This window comes from Thunnus thynnus, chromosome 14, assembly GCF_963924715.1.
Source record: "Thunnus thynnus chromosome 14, fThuThy2.1, whole genome shotgun sequence".
In the NCBI taxonomy this organism is placed as follows: Eukaryota; Metazoa; Chordata; class Actinopteri; order Scombriformes; family Scombridae; genus Thunnus; species Thunnus thynnus.
Genome location: NC_089530.1, coordinates 26,503,598 through 26,527,730, shown reverse-complemented (window position 1 = coordinate 26,527,730; position 24,133 = coordinate 26,503,598). Strand labels below are relative to the sequence as shown.

The following is a 24,133-nucleotide window of genomic DNA, read 5'->3' as shown; positions in this document are numbered from 1 at the left end:
ACTTAACCATGACGAAAAGGTGGCTGACATCATAGTAGAGCTGCAACGATTGGTCGAGTAATCGATTAGCTGCCAACTATTTAATTCACCACCATCAACTTTGATAATCAATTAATCTTTTTGAATATTTTTTTAAGAAGAAAATGTCCAAATTCTCTGATTCCAGCTGCTCAAATATGAATATTTTGTGGTTTCTTGAGTCCTCTATGATAGAAAACTAAATATCTTTGGGTTGTGGACTGTTGTTCGGGACAAAACAAGACATTTGAGGACATCGCTTTGGGCTTTTTGCGAAACACTGATCAACATTTTTCACCATTTTCTGACATTTATAGACCAAACAACTGATCGATTAATCAAAAAAATAATCAAAAGATTAAACAATAAGGAAAATAATCGTTAGTTGCAGCCCTACATTATATTAAAACCCACTATTGAATCATTTTAAGTCAGTAAAGTAGGAAAAGCTCGACACTCTGTTAAGACTAAAAAGGTTAAAAAACATCAGATACTTCACCAAATGAATCACAAACAATATAAACACATAAACACAGTGGCAACACAGGTGCTCAGTGACTACAGAAAGGTAGAAAATATAGAAAGTCCTCTGATAGGCTGGAACACAAATTTAACCAAAACACATTTTATTCAATGAGGCTTACAATTATGTTAAAGCTGTATAGTTGTAGCCAATCGCAGCACCTCCCTACATAAAGTGATCCATACTAGAACCACTTTGATGACCCAGTGAGGCTATCAAGCAGAACTGTGTTCCGGCTCACTTACAATTTCCAAATGTACTCGGTTTTATTGGAAAATTCCACAGATATTGGGCCCCAGTAATCACAAACCGTGAGATTTTGTTGGCACTGCTAAGCGACGTGTAACATGTCTTCCAACATTTTTCAAACAACCAGTGATATTGTTACTGACTGTTAATAGATCCCTTCATAAAACACTTTCGATGTAATTGACGGGGGACAAAATCCACAGCCTTCCATCTGTGCAAAAATGTATTTAAAAGTTCATTTTAAGCCAACATGAGGCTTCAGTTGTGCAAATTAGTAAAATCAATTCAATATCTTTCTGAGCTATTGTCTTTATAAGTGCCAAATTCCTTCTTTTTTGCTTCTATCCTTTCACTGCAGCTTTTACTGAGACATTTTTACTAAAAAGACTAACTATGGAAGATATCTGCCTTATACAAACACCTGAACTATTACATTTTGAGGGATAAATCTCAGTGTACATATTAACTAGTAGCTTAACTAGTACTGTACTGTACAACCTATTTTAATCATTCTTTCACTGTTGTACCCTTGTTGCTCTCATTTGCACATGACTTGTAACCCATACAAGTGTGTGTGTGTGTGTAACGTGTCAGAGAGCAGGTGTGATCTCAGTATGGGCCCCTATCTTTTCACAACCTCCATGGCCTCGGCTCGGCCTTTTCCTCTCCTCTCATCTTCCCTCTAACTCGCTCTTTCTTCCACTCCACGCTGAAATGCTCTTCTATGTGTTTGACCCCCTTTTTCATGGGGCCCCCTTTGCTCCATGCTTCACCAACACCCTCGACATTAATACAGACCCACACACACACACACACACACACACACACACACACACTCCTCTTGCTCCCTCAATCACACTGATAGCACTGGTTCCAATTCCCTCCCCACTAAGTAGTGCTGCTGGGAAGCCGAATTGAAAAGGTGGAGTCGAGTCTGTGGACCTTGAAAGAGCGCAGGGAAGGGGGAGGCAGAGAGGAGGGGAGGGGGTAGCGGTGTAGATGGAAAGCTATATGACAAATGCAACAAAAAAAAAAAAAAGGAGAGAAAAGGCGAGAGAGAAAAGAAACAAGGTCTTGCTCTGTAACTTTGGAGGCGTAAAGAGATGAGTAAGGAGGGAGAGGAAGAAACAGGAGATGATCCTGGACACTGAGGTGGAGACATATTTGCAAGTAATTCTCAGTGTTGAGGCTGAACTGACGGGTGGAGTCAGACACATCAGGGCTATTCAGCCCGGGTGAAGCAGGCCAAAAATGTTCCAGCTACAGTGATTATTCTCATAGAGCCACATGTACAATCATATATGTGCACCGTATGTGAAATCCTTAAACTTACTGGGCCTCAGTCATGACATGTTTGGTCATATAGATGTGATCTTAACTTAAAATTCACTTTTTTTCAGTAATATACATGTTAATTTTTTTTTTAAATTCTGAAATTTAGCATTTGAGACACTTCTACACTGATATTCTCAAATTCTTTTCATATTTTGTTGAACGTGAAATAGAAAATAAAGCCCAAGTAACCTTTTGTAAATTCAAAATGACAAATATTCCAATAGATTAACTACTTTAAGTATTTTTATTATGTTTTCAAGATGCTTTTGTGTGTCACACGATAACCAAATTGTTGATTTGCTTGCCCCTTGAAGCCAGAGGTGTGACGTTGTTGTGATGTTATTCAGAGCTTGTATGTGTCTCTTCACACTGCAAAACCTCTCTAATTAAAGGTACTTATTTACTCTAAGAACTGTCTGTGCCCCTCCTGTAGCCCTAATGCTACACCTCCTTAAAAATCAAACAAGTATAGTGTTGATAGCACACAGACGACATCCCTCCAGACTTTCAGTTTCTCCTCTCACACCTAAAAAATATTTTGCTGAAGATACATTTTACGGAACGAAACACAGTTTAAAATTAAATCAGCTGTTTACGCTCACTTCATGAATCAGATGTAGGATTTTACTATTTGTCTTGTTAATTTTATAAGAACAAATTTAAGAGAGAACATAGAAAACGATGTGATCGAGCCCCTTTGTGGACAGATGCAACAGATATTTTCAAATCCTTTCATCCCAGATCTGTAACAAAGTTAACGATGAGTTACAACAAGCAGTTTCAAGCACTTTCTAGCCTCATCGACCTAGAGAGCTGCATCACATCACATCCGAAAAGAGCGACAGAGAGAAAAAGAGAAAGGAAAAAGAGGACGTTGACATTTCACCCCTCGCTCTGTCCCTCGCTCTAATTAGGTTGTGTTGTTGCTTTAACCTGCTGGTCGGCTGATTGAGTTGAGTTGGAGGGGGTTAATGAGGGCAACCCCCATCCTCACCCAACTCTTTCTAACTTCCAACTTGCCCACAGAACTCAATAACGCACTACTGACTCGATAAAATACACACACACACACACATATACACACAGATAACGTGCCCTTACCTCTTCTGGAAACGCCCAGCATGATATACCCCCCCCCCCCTCTCCCTTTATCACCCGACCCCCATCCCCTCAAGCCCCATTGTTTCCCAGCTAACAATGGAGGCCCTCCAAGTCTTTCTCTAAAAAAGAAACCTTTTGTTAAAATGAAACACTTTAGTGTCGGGCTAAATTGAGGGGGAGGAGGAATTGTTGGTAGGGGGGTGTTTTGGCGGTGGTGCAGGTTGGGGGGTGTATGTAGAGGTAGTAGTAGGGGGTTACTGAGTCGTTTGCATTTTTTTTTTTTTTTTTCATAATTGGCGCTGTTCTGTAGCTCCCTAATTAGCCTTTGATAATGAGTTGATAATGTAACCAATTAGGTCATTCGTCAGCCAAGTCAAGCCGAGGACAAGTTTTTTTTTTTTCCTCCCCTTTTTTCTTCTTCTTCTTCTTGGGTCTTTGGCTCTTGATGTAGCTTGTTAATTAAATCAAATTGTGTGATAGCCGAATCTGATGACGGCTCTTTTGTTCCCCAATGAGGGCTTGTACTGTTTCTTGTTAGATACGCTAACTAAGCTAAGGCAAGCTGCGTCTGTTAGGTTCACCCCCTATCTTCCTCCACTATCTGACGCCAGGCTCGGTGGCGCTGGAGGAGGAGGAGGAGGAGGAGGAGGAGGAGGAGGAAGAGGTATCGCACGTCTTCGGCAATAAGCTCATTGTTGTCGCTCAGATGAGTAATTTGCCTTATTAAAACGTTAAGTCCTTAACACCTATCTGATAGAAGTGTTAGTCAAACACAAGGCTCCTGGATAACAGGTGTGTCAGAAAACAAGTGTGTGTGTGTGTGTTCAGCAAATGTGCTCATGTCCAGGGATTATGCTTATGTTAATTAGTGAATATGTATTTTCATGTTTGCATACTTGTGCCCATGTGGATTTGTGTCCAGTCTCCTTGTCAATATTTGATTTGACTGTATGTTTGTTAATAAAGGTTAAAGGAGAATTCCAACCTAAAACATTTTAGCCCATGAACTGGAATTTCTTGGACTAACTGGTATTTAAGTGTATTTTTTTATTATTCCTGCAGATAACCGGCTAAATGCAGCGGCCGCAATGTAGTTTGATAGCAGAGAACTTCAAAAATAATCATCAGGATTTGATGTCAGTCTCTCAGAATCAAAGAGCAAAGGCTGCCTTTTAGTCTGATGTTTTACATGTTTTACAGATAGAAACACATCTCAGAGGAAACACAGAGAGACTAAGGCTGTGCCCGAAATCACTCCCTCGTTCATTTATTCACTATTCCCTGAATAATACTACATCAAGAATTCGGACCCTTATAAATGATCAGAATTTTGAGTCATCACCAACAGTAGTGTGGTTAAACTGTACACATCTAACAATAGTAGCACATGATGTTGCATTTTTAAACAAAAAGTAATCTTGCTTTGTCTGTCAAAGCACTTTATAAACTCTGTTTTTAAAGGTGCTATATAAATAAAGTCACTATTTATTATTATTATCTATGCTGTGGACATGGTTTACTTATTTATTTGTTTAGGGCTCTATATAGTGCATCAATTTTACACATATAATTCTGACACTCAAATATAGCAAATAAGGAGTGATATAGTATATATTTTAGTGACGAGGCTTTTTTCATTTGAGCACGGCTAGGTGTGCTCCATTTTAAATGTCTAGCTGACCAATCAGATTGTTTGGTCATAACTACCTGTTGTATAACACGTATTTACACATGCACGTCTCACTCTTTTGCTGTTACTACAAAACCATTGTTTCTGTTATTCTCTCTACACCAATAGCAACAAGTTGTTTCCCGTTAGGTGTGAAATCTTGAATGGCATTGTTGGAAATGTATGAAATCACAAAAACTGAAGTCAAAGTTGTCAGAGCAGGTTTAATAATCAAACAATAACTACAAAATAGCTCCAGTTTTAAAAAAATTATTACCGAGTGCAGGTGGAGTGAAGGGAGCATTCTTTAAAATGTCACAATTGTGCCACTATCGGTCACATGTCAGAAACCAAAAAGGTCAAAAAGTTACTCTGCATACCAAAAAAAAAAAAGAGCAAATCCACATTGTATGTTCACGTATGTATTTCCCATCGATCCTGTTTGACAGTAACACAGCCAACATGTTCGAGTGCAAACATACAGCAGACGTGAGCCCTTCTATTAATGTGCTGTAAGCGCTGCTGTGTGCCAATTAACCTAATCCTTCATTTATTTGGAAGTAACCCAAATATCAGTCAATATCGGGGTCTTAGCGTCCACCTCACCCCCCTTTCCCTCTACCCCTCCCCAAAAATGGCCCTCTAAAACGCCCCTCTTTATCAGTGCGGTTAGCTGGCGCGCTGCAACCCCTAAAGCTCTTATATAAATAAGATTAGTGTCGCGTTTGAGCGTTGGGGAATAAGAGGTGTAATATCTGATGGTTTTATATGCAGTATTATTGTTATCCCTTCTTAGTCGGGCTGATACTCCTCTCTCTCTCTCTCTCTCTCCTGCTAGTTCTCCGTTTGTCTCTCTCGCTCTCATTTCACGTTTGTTCATTCGTTTATTCTTTCTCTGGGTCTCTCTCTCTCCAGATTCAGACAGTATTATGAGGAGCTAAGCTGGAATAATGCGCCCCGGCATCAAATGTTCATATTGTTCTGTTCTGTCTGTCATACAATCTCTCTCTCTTGCTCTCTCTCTCTCCCTGCTGCTTCTCTCGCTCTCACACACATGAAAAACCCTTGTTGTGAATTTTGACTTCTTCCCGGCTTTTATGTCTTGTTCACCCTCTCCCTCTCTCTCTCTCTCTGCTCTTTTCTTCTTTCTCTCTCGCTCACACTCCTCACTATCATTTCACTATAATGCCTCCTCTCCTGTTTAATCTTCTGCTGCTCTGTTTGTTATCAATTAGGAAGCCTCACTCATATCTAATTGAGGGGCCATGTCCTCGTTCACAGCGGCTGAATTAGCCACCTCAGTCCTGGGAGCCGATTTAGGTCCTTTTGAGGCCATTTTGTTGTCAGCCATTTTCACATTTCCTCCTAACTCCTCACCACAGAGGGCAGGCACCACACTATAATTACCCAATCTGTTCCCATTCATACTCTTCAATTTCAGCACCTCTCTCTCTCTCATTCTCCTTTACTCCCCCCTCTCTCCCTGCCTCAATTCCTCTCTGCTCCCCATCTCTTTTGGAAACCAGCACCCCCCTCTTTTTTTTTTTTTCCTCTGGGGGTACAAAAGCTGGGTTACAATATGGGGGTATTAGGGCCGGGTGCAAGCTCAGCTGGGGGCTGGCTTTAGCCAGCTGAGGGTTATCCATGGCGAGCCCTGAGTCACGGCACTGATGTCCTGTGATGTCGCTGAGGCGGAAGACTTTCCTTAACACGCTGTACCCTTTGATGGGCCCTCAGGCCCTGCACTCGGCCTGAGGAAACCCTGCGACCCTGAGTAGCCCCTCGTTGGGTGCCAGGATGAGGGTTTGATTCACTCTCAGTTCAATCACTTTAGGTTGAATGTTGCAGAAAATCTGTTTCCCTTCTGTTTAAAAATTCCACAACGTATATTTTTTATTTTTCTCACTTTAACCTACCCGATATCCACAGCGTGTATATTTCGCTCCAGTCAGGGCGACATTTTCACACTGGGAGCTGCCCAGTACATTCTTAGCATTTACTGCTGGTAAATGTGGCAACATGATGATTTTCTAATTAAATTGTGTATTTTTTATTTATTATTTGTTTATTTATTTGTGTCTTTAGTTATTTACTTCACAGCTGCTCTGGGAGATTAAAAAAAGACGTTTCTACATGAAACTTTTATACCATCAAGAAGCTCCAGTGTTTGATTTTTACACTGAGAGCATTTAAAGGGACACAATAGAAGATATTTCAAGACATTCAGACAGATATTCGTAACTATTGGTGGTCATTGATTCTAAAGTGAAGGTCTGATTGTTTGTATATCCTGCTGTATGATTGAGCTGTTATCATACAGTTCAAATTTTCCCATCAGGATGCACTTTTTAAATCTAAAATTAAACCAATTTAACATCATAAAACTATGAATTAGTTCAATTTTTTATAGGGGAATACACTTTTCTTGTTGATCTGGACATATAGATCCCATGTTCCTAATCCAAACATTATTGACATTGTTGAATGTATTTAATTAACCTGCTATAACATCCTTTAATTAGTTAATGTGCTAATGGGACTAAGCTGTGTCCCAGTTCCATAATAAATACTAACTGTATAAAGTGTGTACTAATCTTCATAGTGTACTGTTTTAATATACAAGAAATCAACATCCTAAAACATTTAATAATAACAGAAAACCACTTTGACTGTCAGACGTTAATCAAACTGTGACTGACTAGAATGTCAAATGTCAAACAGAGAAAGAAAAATGTTTTTCTCTAAAAATGTTATATTTTATTTTTTGTTTTTTCCTGTTTCATGTTTCACCGTCATTAACATTAACAGTAGTGTAGTTTTACTTTTTTACATTGTAGGAGAATAATGTCCCTCAACAGGAGTTTTTGAGTTTGCATATTTTGTTGTTTTTTTTTTCAATGTACATTTTGTCTCTTTTCCATTATGAACACACTAATGTATATTCTCAAAAGCTGCTTAGAATGGATGTCAGACACAGTGCATGTCTCTCTTAAGATTTGAATTGAATCTGATTTATTAAGACTACGGTTTGAGAATTAATTTGTATTTTTCCAACTATTTAAATAGAAGATGAACTGACCTCAGCCTTGCTTGTAGCCTGGAGGGCCTTAAAACAGGAACAGTGTGGTTATTAATGAATAGTAAGGCAGCCTTGAGTATTAAATCAGCCACCCTCAGACATCATTTAGCAATATTATCTCTCTTTATGGCCGTGCGAGACTCAAACAGAGAGATACAGAGGATACACGCTGTTTCCAATATTGTCACAGGCTGATATAGTAATATGCTCGGCTGGATATGTTTCTCCGTAAAGAGAGAATACCAGCGTTTCTGAAAGGTGAACAGTCCCTCGCCTCCTCTCCCACTTTTGAAATGTGACAGATAACATCCTCCTAGTTCAAAACCGGAGAGACGAGGGTGTGGATGGAAGGGGGGGGTGGGGGGTGGAGGTAGAGATGGGGGGGTGGGGGGTGCGAGCAGGCTGATTTCAAAGTTTTTTGAGGAACCGGCATTTCATCCAACCGGTGCTCTTTCTGATGTTGGGCTTCAAACGCCTCATTTTTTTTTTCCTGTCATTTCATCTGTTTCTTCCTTCTCCCGCCAAAACACCGCCCCCCCCCCCACCCCTCCCAAAAAAAAAGAAAGAAAGAAAAAACCCTATTGTCATTGGAGCCTAGATTCATTTTAGATTAACGTTTGCGTTTCTTTCTGTTTTGCATTACCTTCAAAGGACCTCCATTATGTTGCCAGCGATAAGGGCGAGGTGGTGTTAGCGGATGTGGCCAAGACGAAAGCGAATGAAATCGAGGCCCAGGCCATCGCAGGCAACGGTAAGAAAATAATCATAATGTCTTAACCAAAAAGACACCAAATGTGACTCGTTATTTCTCCTCACATCTGAGACGGAAGGTGGACGCTCGATAACCTCGGTAACTCACCCACTCCGACACACTATTCTCACATCTGACGCCAGGTATTTTCTCAGGCTCTCACCCTAATTTAATAGAACCAAGGAGAATTACATCAGATCACGTTTGACAGATTAAGAGTGTAAAAATGGAAAACTCACATAACCTGTAGCCTTTTTTTTTTTAAAAAGACATTATCATCTATAGTAACGATTGAAAGTGAGATACTGAAACGAGCTTTCATTGCATGTTTAGAGAATTAAATGGAAGGTGTGAAAAAGAAATCTGATTAATCCGTTTTTATTAAGTGACATCAACCTTTACGTAACCACTAACAGCACAAAGAATAGTGGGTAAGTTAAGGTTTTTCACCAAATTGGATTTGAAAAACAAAAGTGTTTAATTTCAGACTAATGAAACACATTGAAGGCACCAAAGTGGTTTTGAGGAACCAGCAAGGGGAGGAAAACCAGCGAAGGCCCTTTTTTTTTTTTTTTTTTTTTTTTTTGTCGTTACTTCAGGCTGTGCTGCTGCCCTTTGACAAACACTCCCGAGAGCACATACCAGAGGGGATCAAGCTGAGTTCCAGATTACACACACACACACAAACACACACACACACGCAATTCCTAACAGAGGTTTCTAAGGCCAATGGGGGAGCAGAAAACATTCAAATTTGTGAGGGAACTAGATGAACATGTCTGATGAGTCCTTCATTGATGCTTAAAATACACCAGAAGGCTATGTGTGTGTGTGTGTGCGTGAGTGTGTATGTGTGTGTGTGCGCGCATTTGTGTACTCACAGACAACCAAATGAGGCGAGAGAGGTATTTAACTCCACCGTATAAGGTCAAACCCCGAAGGCTGAGTGTCTGTGTGTTTGTCGGTGAATGAAAATGAGCGTTTGTGTAACTGTGAGGCCTGTTTGCATGCAGTTTCTTTTGCTTTTTTTTTTTTTTTTTTCCTAATGTGATGCATAACACGCACACTCCTCCTCATAAGCCTCTTAATTATGTCCTCGATGATTTACCTCCATCACCTGCAGCATGTCCTATCCTTGGACAACAGCAGTGCAGAGAAAGGAGGGAAGATGAGACAGAAGAGAGAGAGGAAAAAGAAAGGATGAGGAAAGGGTGAGGACAGAAATTAAGAGGAGGAGGAAGCAAATAAGGGAAATAAAGGAGAGGAACGAGGAGGAAAGAATAGATAAATACAGTAAATAAATTAAAATTGAGCAAGAATGAAGGTGAAGGAAAGAAAAACAGACAAGAGACAAAAAATAATGAAAAATTAAAGGATGCATGAATATATAGAAGGTGAGAAAAGAGAAAATAAAGTCAGAAAACAAATTAATAAAAAGGGATAAAAGTATATAGATAGCTTCATTTATTACACACACACACACACACATCAGTGTGTTACATGGTAGATGGTTTGACTGTGTTTGACCGTGTCACAGCCAGTTGTGATGATGGCTCTCTGCTTGTGTGTGTGTTTGTGTTCAAGTGTGTGTACATCTATTTGTGTGTGTGTATGGCTGTGTGTGTTTGTGTGTGTATGTGTGTGTGCGCTGTACAGTTGTGTGTTACCGTTCAGACAAGCAGACAGAGCATATTAACGGAGCTGAAAAGACAGGTCATAAATAATGAGCAGCTCACTGCAAGCAGAGGGCTCCAGTGAACAGGTGTCTCGCTTTACACACACACACACACACACACACACACACACAGTCCCTGGCACTGTCGTCACACACCACCAGGATCAGAACACACGTGTGCACAAACAACTTATGTAAACATACATATAACATTTTTTAAATACTAATAATATATATTAATATATAGAATTAAGAAATATATAGAATAAAGAAAGCATGATGTGTGAAAATAACAACACATTCTTGCAGAAGTTTTGAAGAACATATGATACTGTTTGTCTTTTCTAGTTAGTATTCATTTATCATTAGCAGCAAATATGTTTATAAAACAAAGACACATTGGAGAAGAGTTTCTTTTTGTGTTCAGTTGAGATTAGTTTTGTTCTTCAAGGATAAAGCAAATAAATGTCCGTATTTTTTGTTATAATGAAAGAAATATTCTATAAAAACTGAAAAATAATGAAATCTCATTATGAAACATTGCTCCTCAAAGCAAGACTAGCAAACGGAAAACAAATATTTGCTCTCGGATAAATATTTGATCTCTGACATGGTGCGTGTGTGTCTAACAAATAAGTCGGTATCAGGGTTGTTCAGGACAGTAACCTGCAGTTGTTGTTGCAACTGCTTTGCAAATGAGTCGAAATGCTGCGAAAACGCTGTTGAAATACAAATCGCATCTACAGGTATGTTTGGTTGATCATCAGAGTGGATGGAAATTTCCGTGTGTTTGAACTCATAACGCCAGCGTCCTTCCGCGCAGACTGAACACACACTTGTGTCATCAGTCACATGCTTTTCAAACACGCGTTCCCACGGTGCAGCTACAGTGACCTTTGGCCCAGACTGACAAACTATCTGTTTGAACACACACAAGCGACTGAAATTTGTTTGTACTCAGTCATAGTCACACACCACAGATCCAGTTCAGAGTGGCCCTCGGAGTCACTTGTTTGTGTAAATACTGTATATGTACTGTATGTGTGTTGCACACATACATTGTTAAACAGCCTGTTTTGTTCATGCAAAGCAGGTGAATCCCTACTGAGGACTCAGAGGCCCAACATGTCCTGAATGACCTGCATCAGGTCAACTTCTTGTTATGAAGGCAAATACACACACGTTCACCGCACATGAACACACACAAACGCAAACATACAGTATTTTTTTAAACTCTGAAATTAGATGTAAAGATATTTCAGCATATTTAAAACAACAGTCAGGAGTCCATATGAGCACTGAGGGTTTCTTGCTGTAATCAATATTTCCTCCTGTTCATACTGACATTAGAAGATCTCTACATAATGCACTTAACAATGTAGACGATGGGGGATAAAATCCACAGTCCTTGTTTTTAGAAAAAATGTATTCAAAGTATATCTGAAGATAATATGAGGCTTGTCTGAGTTTGTCTAATAAAGAAGATATCTTCAACAAATACGGTCTTTTTAGTTAAATTTTCCCTCTTTGTGTCTCGATGGACAGTGTTTTCCTGTTCAGCTGCAGTGGAAGGATCGTAATATAATGAGGGAATTTGGCTAAAAAGGCTGTAACATTGAAAGATATTGACTTGATTTGACTAATTTGGACAGCTGAAGCTTCATATTAGCTTCAAGTAAACTTTTAAATACACTTTTGCACTGAAGGAGGACTGTGGATTTTGTCCCCCATCACTTACATTGAAAGTGCATGATGGAGGAATCTCTTGATGTCCAGTATGAACAAGAGGAATAATTACAGCAAGACAAACATGTCAATGTTCATTTTGGCACCTGACTGTTATAAAAAAAACCCATCCTTTTAAACTAGATATGCCTGCTGCTCCACATCCAAAGAGCTCAACAGTAGCAGAGCTAATTTATAGTGCAGTGTAATTACCTAAAACTTACAATAATATTGATACTTGATTGATCTTACTGCCCTGATCAGTCAACAGTCTCTCTCATCTCTGGATCACACTGCCCCCTAATAGCTGTTATTCCTTACTGATACCACACTAAGACATTTGCATTTAACATAATTCCTTTAAACCTGCATTTATACGCACAGAAAGTCCTTCAACTAGCACACAATAATACTTAAGTTGTGAGCAGTTTGTAGTATCGTACCACACAGATTTTAGTTTGTTTTAGATTTATGTTTTACTTTGTTGTGCGTGTGAAAGTGATGCAACAAGTATTACACTCATGCTGTCGGAGGAAGTGAATGTCCTCCACATTGTAGATAACACTTACATAACTACTGAATAATATGTATTTGTCTTTTTAACCCCTCCAAGGGAATTATTTCATTTCCAGTGATGCCCTGCTTCATCAGGAGGATGAGGAGCTTCTTCTTGTTTGCATTGAAAGGAGCTTGTTGATTAGGGCGTCTGATCAGGATACTTCCTGGTTGCCTCCCTGTGGAGGTATTCCAGGCACGTCCAACTGGGAGGAGACCCCGGGTCAGAACCAGAGCACACTGGAGGGATTATATATATCCCACCTGGCTTGATATCCACCGGGAAGAGCAGGAGGACGTGACTGTGGATGTTTGGGCTACTTTGCTAATCCTGCTGGCATCACGACCCAGATGTGGGAAGCGGGAGATGGAAGGATGAAGGAATAGATGGATGGATGTCTGCCTCATGTTCACAGTTTTACACATTCACACATGGGGATTAAGTGCTTTTCTTGCTCAAAGGCAATTTGACAGCAGTAATTGAAGAACATCATTTGCCAGTTTAGCAGTCAGACAGCAAAGTCCACGTCTCTAAAGTTGAGGTCAGCGGGTTTTTAGTTCATGTCCTCAGGACTCGGAGTATTTAATCTGCAGCTGCTTTACACCTGGAATTAACTGCAATTAACCGCCCAGTAGGACGGAAAAGCAACCCGCTGTGCTATTCTTGAGGAGCAGGAGTGAAAACAGCTGATCTAGGCCATCGGCACCCCGGGTTATTTCATTTCATTTCAAGAAAACGTCAAAACAAGTTGATTTGCATTAGAATGAACATATCTCTTGCTATTGTCTGGACGATTTCTCACTTGTTCTCTGAAAAATGACTCAATACCGGATCGAGTGGTTCTTTTTTTGAGGTGGATGTCTTTTGCGGCGCACCAGCATCAGTCCTGGACTTGGAATCAGATTGGGCAGAGACACCGGATTTCTATGCACATCTTCTCATATTCATGTGCGTCTTTTGTGAACCGAGATGAACAGAGATTCTGCCTTCGCTTGTACACACACATGCACAAAAGCACACAATAGGGGACACACATCTCAGCTTAGAAATGGTCCCTTTTATAACAGCATTGGAAATCGCTTATAGCTGTCTGGCTGACAAGTGTTTTGATTTGGATAGATACGGCATTGTGAGAGGCAGAGTAGCGAACAAGTGCGAGGGAAGGCTTCTTTCTCTTCCTCTCTATCTCTTTTCTTTTTTGAGTAGCGTTTTGCCAAGAGGAGAAGCCAAGTTGTGTTGCCTGATCGTTCCGTCTCCCACTCACAAAGGCTGATGTGACTGCTGGGCCTTTCAATGGGCAAAGAGACAAGAGCTTTATCTGACGATCCACTTCTCCACCTCCTCTCACTCTCCCTGTCTCTCTTTTCTTGGTCGTTATAGTAAAAGCCTGTTAGCTCCGGTGTGTGTTGAAGGAAAAGCTGCATTTGTCTCCCGCTCCCCTCTCAGCTGTGTCAGTTTCCTCTGTTCCGCACAAACCTCCGTTTACTGTTCGACTTCTCGTCTCATTTCAGAAAAAAAAAACGTCAGTGGCATGAAACAATATTGTCAAGGCGTGAAATCCGAATCAGCAAAAACCTACACTCTGCATATGTAAAGCAGTTTAAACAAACCGTATAAAGATGATAAATTATAAGGCTTAGAAACATGCAGAAATCAGACAAAATCTCCGCACCCTGTATTAATCGCTGCCAATAAAATGTAGTGGAGCGATGTTTCAATCTCACTGAGATCGATGTCTGGCTTTGTTGGGTGAACAAAGTAGAACATGCAATATACAGATGGATGACAAATTAACAGAAAAAAGCTGAATAAATATATATACGCTGTAGCTTTCATCGTCACCAGAACCCACTTTGAACACCTATGTGAGATTTTAAAGTGAAAACCACCCTGTGTTAAACAATGCAGAGGGGCTGCGTTGGTGGGGGTACCAGTGAGACAAAGAATCCAGAAAATCCAGTTGGAGTAACAGATTAATGCGTTTCAAGGCATGTCGGACGCCAAAACACCGCACAAACAGTTTCTGATACTCACAGACGGGATTTCACAACTCTGGAAAGTTATCACAGGGGCAACTAAATCGGTAGAAACACAGCGTTCACCAGGAATGTGCGCTCGCGTGTGTATGACGCAGCCCTTTAATTCATTTGAATGGGGTCGGCGCGTTGACGAAAGATAAAACAGTCGCCGCCGTGATAACCATCTAGAGTTGTAAAATCCTGTCTGTGAGTATTACAAACTGCTCTGTGTGGTGTGTTTTAGCATCTGATAAACCTTTAAATGCATTAATCTGTACGTGTAACACCACGCCCCCACCAACGCAGCGCCTCGCATTGTTTTAACGCAGCGCTCTTTACAGTCTGAATGTAGCTTTAGAGTGTTCACCGCCACCATCAACAAAGCATCAAATGAGGGAATATCTTATAGAAAAATGCTCTTCATCCCTCCAGTTGAGTTCAGAGACTTGGAAGAATCTTTGCTAAAAAGCACTAAAAGCTGTTTTGGCAGCTCGTGGTGGACCAACCCCTAACAAAGATGCTTTCATGTTGGTTTTTCCTTTAATCTGTCACCCATCTGTATATACGGTCTATAAACAAACATAAGGATTACTTACAGTGGCTGCAGAAAGTATTCAAACCCCACTTCACTTTTAGTTCACCTTAGAGTAGAAACAGTAGGAAAATACTATATGACCAATTACATTAGATTTACTACATCAAAATAATATAGGAAGTAAGTAGAAAAAGGTGCAATTGTATATTGATAATATATTTCTCACCCACAAATGGTTTAAACGTAATATACAATAACATAACTGAGAATCTGATGTCATCAGTGCTCTCGACTCGGTGTTTGTTTACTCTTGTTTGCTTTTGTCCCTCAGGTTATGTCAAATATATGCAGCCACAACATACAGCGCGTTTCTCTCACCTACAGTTTCAATTTTCCGTTGGAATTAGTTTCATTAGTGACACGTACGTATTAAACATATTAAACATCTTAAACATCATCGTAATCATCGTTGTTGCCAAAGCATAGCAGATTAGTCGTAATAATGTCATTTTATTCCATTCTGAGCTGAATAAAAACTGTTTTTCTCACTTGACGTGTTACTTTTTTTATTTATCCCTTCGTGTGTGTGTGTGTGTGTGTGTGTGTGTGTAGACCCTCTGAGAGGTAGAAATGGTGTGTATGGTTCCAGCATCGGGGACAGACAGACGGAGAGGAACCAGAGTGCAACAGGACCTTCATACCCAAACACTCCCACAACACAGTGAGTTCCATGTCTGTTATGTATGTGTGTGTATGTGACTGCATATTACTGAGTGTTTTTGTGTGTGTGTGTGTGTGTGTGTGTGTGTGTGTGTGTGTTACTCTCCGTGCTCTCATAATACACCATGTGTCTCTTTTCATGTTATGTTGAAGACTTTTACAGAAGAGCGAGTCTGTTTTTTCATATTAATATTATAAACAATACAAATGTATCTCATTTTGTTACGGTAAATGTTATTACTTTACAAAATATTTAGTTCAACTTGTTATAAATGAAGCCCCCAGACTCATTCTGTGTGCGGAGGATTCACTGTTTTACTGTTACATGTCTCGTCCCACAGCAACTCACTATTGTCTGAGTATAAATTGTATGAGAGTGTCAGTGGCCAAATGACCCAGCTGCAGCCTAAAAGCCTTCACTCCCAGTGACATTTCAAATGTCAAAACCACATCAGTTCCGGGTCTTACGCTTCTAGCCATCCCAGCACTGAAGCCGGAGCTGTTTAGCCACATTTAAAAACGCCACCGGAGTCCATTTTCACCACGGTTCAGTCTCCAGAGTGCTGACAAAACTCACTGTTTCAGAGTGATTGTTTAATACACTTGTCTTTGTGAATGACGTGTTGAAGCAGTGTGACTAAAGACACACTGAAAGCATCCCTCTCTTTGTCCCAGCCTCTCTCTCTCTCTCTCACACACACACACACACACACACACACACAAACAGATACTTACAAATATAGCCATCCACGTCTCTATTATTGTGGGATGGAGGGTGTGTGTGGGGGGACGGATGGAGGGGAGGGGGGGGCATTCCTTGTCATACCCCAACTAACATATTGGAGTATTTATATGGGATTTGTGTGCATTAGATAAAAAAGGCGCTCTTGTTCTTTTCATCCTCATAGGCTTTTCATGGCTGTTTGACTGTAACACTGATGACTCTCTGCTACCCCTCCACCTCCACCCCTCCACTCTGCGTTTCTCTAAGCCCCCTCCATCCATCCCAAATCCCTTCCTATCGGCCAATTTAAACAAGCTGGGTCCAGAGAGAGAGAGAGAGAGAGAGAGGGGAAGAGACAGAGAGAAATACTCTGTCCTAAGCTCTTTTTAAAAACAGTAAAAGGAGCGAGAGGAGGGGGAAAAAAAAGAGTGGTAAAGAGGGTTAGGGCGATTTGGCAGCCAAAAGCCCGGTTGTACTACCCCAGGTCTTCCCCTGCACCGCTGACAGAGGCTAAGAAAGCAGATCCCCAAAACCTCCCCAAAGATAATGGCCACAGAGAGAAAGAGACAAAAGCCTCTGTTTTTTTTTTATTGCACAATTTCCCCCCTCCTTTACAACAATTTTATATATTGAAACCCTCCCCCCCCCCCCTTCCTTTGTAATCTGGTCTCCGATGAAGTTTCATTGTTTCTCATGTGAAGCCAATGACAGCTTAGCTGAGATGGAGTAGGGGAGGCATTATAGCGCGGGCGTTCTCCCGTTTGGCTCGCTGAGAAAAGAGCAGAAACAGAGAGAGAGGCGAGCACAATGGCAGTTTGGGGGCTCCTCGCCGATTCCCGCATTCCCCCAAATCCGACTCTGTGTGTGTGTGTGTGTGTGGAGAAGTGAGAGAGAACGAGACGGGAATCTGGGACGCATCCCAACGTTCCTTTGATGGCTGCTGGCCTCTCTCGCTTATCACGTACTCGTCTGTCAGCGGCGTAAAGGAGAATGGAGGCTATTTTTATTTTTTGCTTAGCGAGGCCGAGGTAAAGGTTAGGCAAGTCAAGAGCGGCAAGGAGCCAAAGATTTATATTTGTCAATTAAATATTCAATTTTTACGTATTTATTTGATATTAATGTCCAGAATGTGTAAGCAGGAATGGCTTCAGTATCACACTGTGTTTGCTAGTGAGACGACAGATCATCGAACCAGATCCTAGAGCCAAAAACAGAAGCTCTGAGGTTACACTTTTGTAACAGTTCACCAATCGACAGTATCAAAGTAATGAGCCCTGATCAATAAAAACCTGACATCTGCCTGTAATGATGGAGGCGAGAACAGTGTCAGTTTGTAAAACCTGCAAAGAAAACTGCCTCACACCAGCTAGAATAACCTCATTAGTACGAATATTGTGTTTTATAGTATTTAAAGTTTTAGGACGTGTCTGCTAAGTGTTGAGTCTGGCCGGAGCAATTGATGAGGAAGTTTAAGAATTTAAGAATTACTGTCCTTCAGATCTAACATAAATTTACCATTTACCATCATGATTTTAAGTCTTTTGTGACTGTTTGATGGATTATAAAACTAGCTGAAAGTCATGTCAAACATGCACTGACAGCGATCTTTGATTGAGACACGTGTGCAACGTTCAAGCAGCTCCTACATGTGTCCGCCATGTTTTATCTGGTTGACATGTGACTCAGGTATTGACTCAGATAATTAATGGACCTGGTTGAACAGTCCCTGGGACCTGAAGATGGTCTAAATGACATCTTTCAAGTTTCTGTCTCTCAAGCTTTTCCACCCTCGATGAGGGTGAGGGCTCAATGAGAGCATTAGTGGCCAAAAATAAAGTCACTCTATTACTTTATTGATCGAGTGAAACAAACGTTCACACCTTTGTCTTGCTGGTACTGATGCAGAGAGAAAAGTATACAGCTTCTGTTCATTAGAAAATGGTAGTATGTTGGTATTAATGGAAAGTGTATTTCATTGCTTTGATGTTACTCCTGTACACAATGTGCCCCTTGTGTTTCAGTGTCTGCTGATGAGTATTGGATGCACAATAGTTAATGGATTATTCATATCATAATGTGGAGTGTACATACACATGCTATACATATACATACTGTATGTATGCATGTAAATCAGTGAGAGAAGAGGTAAACATACCAAACTATGAACCTGAAGTAGCCCTAGTGCACCAGATAGCAGTGCATTTTGAGGTTTGACTGACAGGTTCAGCTCTTTGTTACTTAAATGGAAAGTCATTTGATGTTCCCATCTCTGTTTGCTGCAACACACAGTGTATATCACAGCTAAATTCAACAAATTCACATAAAACATTTTCTGGAAAACACAAGAAATCAGTAACTGAAGTAGAGAGTAGATGACAGAGAGAATACGTGCATCAAAAATATAGAAAATCACTCCTGGAAAGCTCAAAACATGAAAAACTGTAAAGTTTGTATTGTTTGTCAAAGATAAGCTAAAATGTACATGTGCAGTCCGGTTCTGTGTTTTCACAAATGTAGCTTCACACATGATCTGTAAAAAGAAAAGTTACTCAGTTCTCTTTTTGTATTTTAGTGCTGATGGAAGAGCCAATCAGAGGAGGCCGCAGGCTGAGAACATACGTGTGACCGTGAACCCAGATGTCTTCAGGTCACTGAGTCAAACAGGTGTGTCTGTCTGTCTGTCTGTCTGTCTGTCTGTCTGTCATGCTTAAAACACCTGTATCTCTGTTGTGTCTGTGACAGAAGAATGATCAAAGACCTGAGTTTCACCTTTGTAGGTTAAAGAATCACAAGAATATAAATAAGCAACTGAGCGGTGATGAGTCGTCCTCCAGGAGGAATGTTTAGGTGTATTCATGACACTTCAGTTTCAACGAGCTGAAACATTTGGATCCTTTTTCAGCTGTCAAACTGGGTTTTTTTTTTAGCTGCAGAAGATTGACAATTTGTGTACAGTATCCTTTTTTCTGTTTTAAAGAAGTCACTCTGACATGAAAAATGTCTTTTCCACATGGTTATATAATATTTGTTGTCATTGCTTACTCAACAATAAGTGATAAAGAGAGTAGAAGTCTTTATTCAGAAGTCAAAATCTGGGAAAAGATTCATATTTGATAGTTACGTCATAGTGTACCAGTAGAGGAGCATAACAACTCAGACCAAATATGCCATCACAAATGTTTTAAGCTGCTTATAACTGTGAAAAACTGTTGTATTTTTAGTGAGACACAATGGTTTCATCCTCATACTTACCCAGACTTTATGATAAATTCAAACATTTTTAAAACAATCTCGTTTTGTCTCATGTCTCGTTGCCCCAACTGCCCTCAATGTTGCTCTTAATTCTCTCAAACTACCTCCAACATTAAACCCGTCACCAGTAACAGCTGATGGAGAGAATCAGCTCCGTTATATTAAATCACAGCCCGTCGTGTTCAGCATGTCGGTTTCAGGGCCACGTTTTGAAGCCCTGCAACATTCAGCCTGTTTTACTCTCTAAATGTAGCCTGAGTGCTCCTCTCTCCGGGTCTCAGATGTCTGAGATGACTAACTGGTCATTTAGGAAGAACACCCATTAAGAAAACATCACCACTCCTTATTCGCTTCTTCCTCCTCTCCTCCTTCCCGCTCTCTTCCATTTTTAATAATTCCATTTTTTTTTCGGGTGATTAGCAATTGTCTCACTACCAAATCGCTCTGTCATTTGATAATCCGGACTGTAGGCTATTGGAGGGAATTTGCATCACCGTTTTAAATATCTGTATAAGGCACACAGGGGTTTTAATGTCAATCATAACCTTATTAACGCAGGGCTCAGAGCGAGAGAGATCGCCATGAGTGACAACGGTTTACATTCGTTAAAACCCAGAAAAGGCGACGTGTCCGACGTACTGAGTGAGCATATAACCTGTTCAGGCATTCTGCGGCGTGTGTGTGTGTGTGTGTATGTTTATGTGCTGTAGGGCTGTCGTGTGTGATTATGCATGGATAATGTTTGGTTGTTGTACTTGTTCAAACTGTCACGGCTGCTTTACAGGAACGTCCAACATCTCTCCAACATCATCTGTCTTTTCATTTTGTCCCGCAGGAATCAGCGAAGGTGACAGAGACGACAGGAATGTAAGTTGATCGACTGAAATTTGATTTTTATTTTCATTTCTGTTGACAGGATTCACAAACCTGTATCACGTCCTTTCTACAGTTTGTAGATCAGCTGGGAAAAGTTGTCAGGAAGTATGTTATAAGTTCATAGACATCAGTATATTATACTGCTACTACAGTGTTTCCCAACCTGTAGATGCAAGAAAAATCAAACTTCTGCTGCAGAACATTGTTTATTTTTTTTATTACTTCACTTTTATTCGTGCATATGTGTATTTTTCAATAACTGAAATGAACTGATTACAACTCGTAGACATGCAAACTGTGACAAGGAGTCATAAGTATGTTGGGAACCACTGCTACACTACACTAAAGAGAGATAAATTGTTTTTAGGATATTATAATGAACAGTAGTTTGTGGTTTCCTACCTGCAAACGTACTGATGCTGAAGGGTTGAAGACTTTAGAATGAATTGTTAAATCAATACAACCTTAAAGTTAACATCTCATCTTTACCTGTTGTCTGACTATATAAAACAGGAAAGGAGCCGCTGTAATTCAATGTATAAAACCAGTTAAATGTAGTGTTTAAGAAATATTGTATAAAATGATATAGTGCAGTGTAGCGTAGTTTAAAATTAAGATTCAAATCTTTATCAGCTGGGTGATATGAAGCAGCTGAAGGCATGTTTAAAAGTAAAATGATGTATGAAGAACAAGTCCAGGACACATTGGACTCTGTGTGCTGTTGTCTTTATGTTTATACTCTGTTCAGGTTTGTAAAACGTGATGTTTCTGTTTATTCTCTCTCTCAGGACGATGAAGACCCCGGGATGCTCCGTGTGGTCCATTTAGGAATGGTTTGAAAAGACTAAATCTTCACCAATAACGGGCTCATTTTGTCTATATTTATATAAACAAAGCAGTTACTTAAACTTGTATCATTGTACAGAACAGCAGATGACTGATGAATCACACATAAGTATTATTAATAAATTACTTTTGTATTGAAAAACAGAAGCCAGAAGCCTTTATTTTCTCAAGTCAGAAACACTGACTGACTCTTAGTTTAGTCTAAACCAAATGAACCTTAAAAGAAAACAGTTACTCGCCTTAAAAAAATAAAAAAAAACATGACATGAAAATGTTTTAAACCTTGCCATTAATCAGCCTGAAAAAATAAAGACTTGTATTATACTTCCATCACCACTGATATTGAATGTTCCAGGCTTCCTCTGTGTGTGTGTGTGTGTGTGTGTGTGTGTGTGTGTGTGTGTGTTTGTGTAGTGTGTGTGCGCGTGTGCGTGCGTGTTGGCCGAGATTACGGGCCACAGTTTTATTCATGAATAGGAGCCAACCAGAGACTTTAAAGCATCGCGCGGAGCCCTTTTCCTGAACAGCAGCCATAGCCATGTCAGAGCTGTCGACGCGCTGCGCTCACCGACTAATCTGACAGCGCCGCGCGAGCCCTAATCCCTCACTGTATCGTAATCTATTTACTTTGCATTCTAAGAGGATTTCCACCAAAAAATATACAAGAAGCGATGTTGGAAATGGACAGAAGATCAGCGAGGATGCTTTTCTGCTCTCTCTCTCTTTTTTCTTTTTTTTTTGTTTTGTTAGCTTTTTAAAAAAAAAAAAAAAAAAAAAAATCATTGTATGTTTTTTGGGAGTCAATCCCCTGCGAGAGGGATGGGTGAAAGGAATTACATTTCTGACTGATACTAATACTTCTCTTATGTAAACATCAAAATGTTATATTTCCCCTCTGATGATACAGTCACACTGCAGAGGCTGCTGGAGATAAGTGGCATCTGTCGTTGCCTTTAGTGCATCTCTTGACACGTTCATAATTTACAAACCAAGGCTGCATTATCTCCCGATTGTTTGACTTGACAGCTCGAATAAAAGCTGCAAAATTGCTTAACAGCCGAGCACAAGTTCCTCCCATCTCTCTGATGGCCCTACACAGTAGCCTTTTTTGACACGCAAACAGTGAAATCTCTTCTTTTCATAAAACAGGAAAAACAAAGTACGAGACCAAACGCTCTCCTCAGTTACCCTTTAAGCAATTATGTCAGCTTTGTAAAATCATAAATAGTTATGCTTCATTTAAAATGTGGCCAGCAGCTTTATTGTAAAAACACCGCCTCACGCTCAAATCTTTTCCATCCGAGATGACTCGCAGAGATAGGCTTATTAGTGGTATTAACATACTGCGCGGCGTGCTGGAGCTGTGAAACGGCCTTGTTAACATTTGGAAATGAATCAAGCCTCCAGCACTTGCTATTATCCAGGTTATCTGTTTTTTTCTCTCTCTCTCTCCCTCTCTCTCCCTCTCCTCTGTGCAACAGCTGTGCAGTGTTTCTGCGAAGGCCTTATCACATCTAATGATGGCACTGATTGGACTGATACTGCTTTCCCCCTCAGGGCGAGGTTGTATGTTTTATAGGTTTGTTTCACTGATCTCCACGAGTGGGATCCCTAAAACATTATAGACGAATGTGTCAGTACCGTTAAATACATCATAGAGACAAATTTACTCACAACTGAGAGTAATTGGGAAGGATCTTATTCCCAGGAAAACATTACACAGAATGGTGTTAAATTTCTCATTGTTATTGGTTCCAGTGGATACTTTGCATAAGAATCGCAGTACAATTGTTTCATCAAGAAAAGTACTTAATTACGGGGCAAAATAGCTGTACTGAATATCTGTTTTTGCCTCTTGAGAAGCCTCAGAGACAAAACACATTATATTTTGATGCTCTATGATTAGAACAACCTGTTTTTTTTGGCCTCAGATTGAAGTCAGAGAGAAACATAAGAGACTAAAAGTGAAGATAAATGTTATATTTGTGGTCGACTTTTGGTCCAATGTGCATAAGCTAAATGTTCTGTTCAGCCTCTCTAACAGCTAAAAAAAAAACATACTAATCATTATTTTATCACCTTGATACTTCATGACTTTGAGTAATTTTAGGAGAATTTCTTATAAACATGATTTTGACTCCATGTTTCAGACGTCCGCCACAGAAAATGATGCATTTCTTCTGTTTGGGGTCTCAGAGACCCCGACTGGAAAACAATACAATATATTTTTATATGCTTTATATCTGTGATTGGCGTTGATGATACTTTTTATGCAGCACTTCACCTCCCAAATCCCAAATAAGTCTTATTAGGATTTCTGTTATTGGAGTTATATAAGATAACATCACTATATAAGACAACTTACTGCACATTTCTCTGTCTGTGAAATGACTTTTTGACAAACAAAAGTAGTTAAATAAACTAATATTTCCTTATTTGGTGGTAATAATGATGCTTTTATGGTCATTTTGGTGTTTTGTC

General features: G+C 40.0%; 1 protein-coding gene across 5 annotated transcripts in view; it reads left to right on the top strand.

Annotated features, from left to right (window-relative positions):
* Positions 1-21,799, top strand: part of wdpcp (WD repeat containing planar cell polarity effector) — an 86,795-nt gene extending 64,996 nt beyond the window's left edge. For 4 of the 5 annotated variants that reach the window (XM_067610734.1, XM_067610735.1, XM_067610732.1 and 1 more), the window contains 5 exons: positions 8,626-8,725; positions 15,847-15,955; positions 19,251-19,342; positions 20,766-20,797; positions 21,595-21,799. In XM_067610734.1, the coding sequence (XP_067466835.1) occupies positions 8,626-8,725; positions 15,847-15,955; positions 19,251-19,342; positions 20,766-20,797; positions 21,595-21,645 (384 nt within the window). In that variant the 3' untranslated portion in view covers positions 21,646-21,799. Of the gene's footprint in view, positions 1-8,625; positions 8,726-15,846; positions 15,956-19,250; positions 19,343-20,765; positions 20,798-21,594 lie in introns of those variants that run through there. The other variant, XM_067610737.1, reaches the window with a different exon arrangement.
* Positions 21,800-24,133: the final 2,334 nt, after the last annotated feature.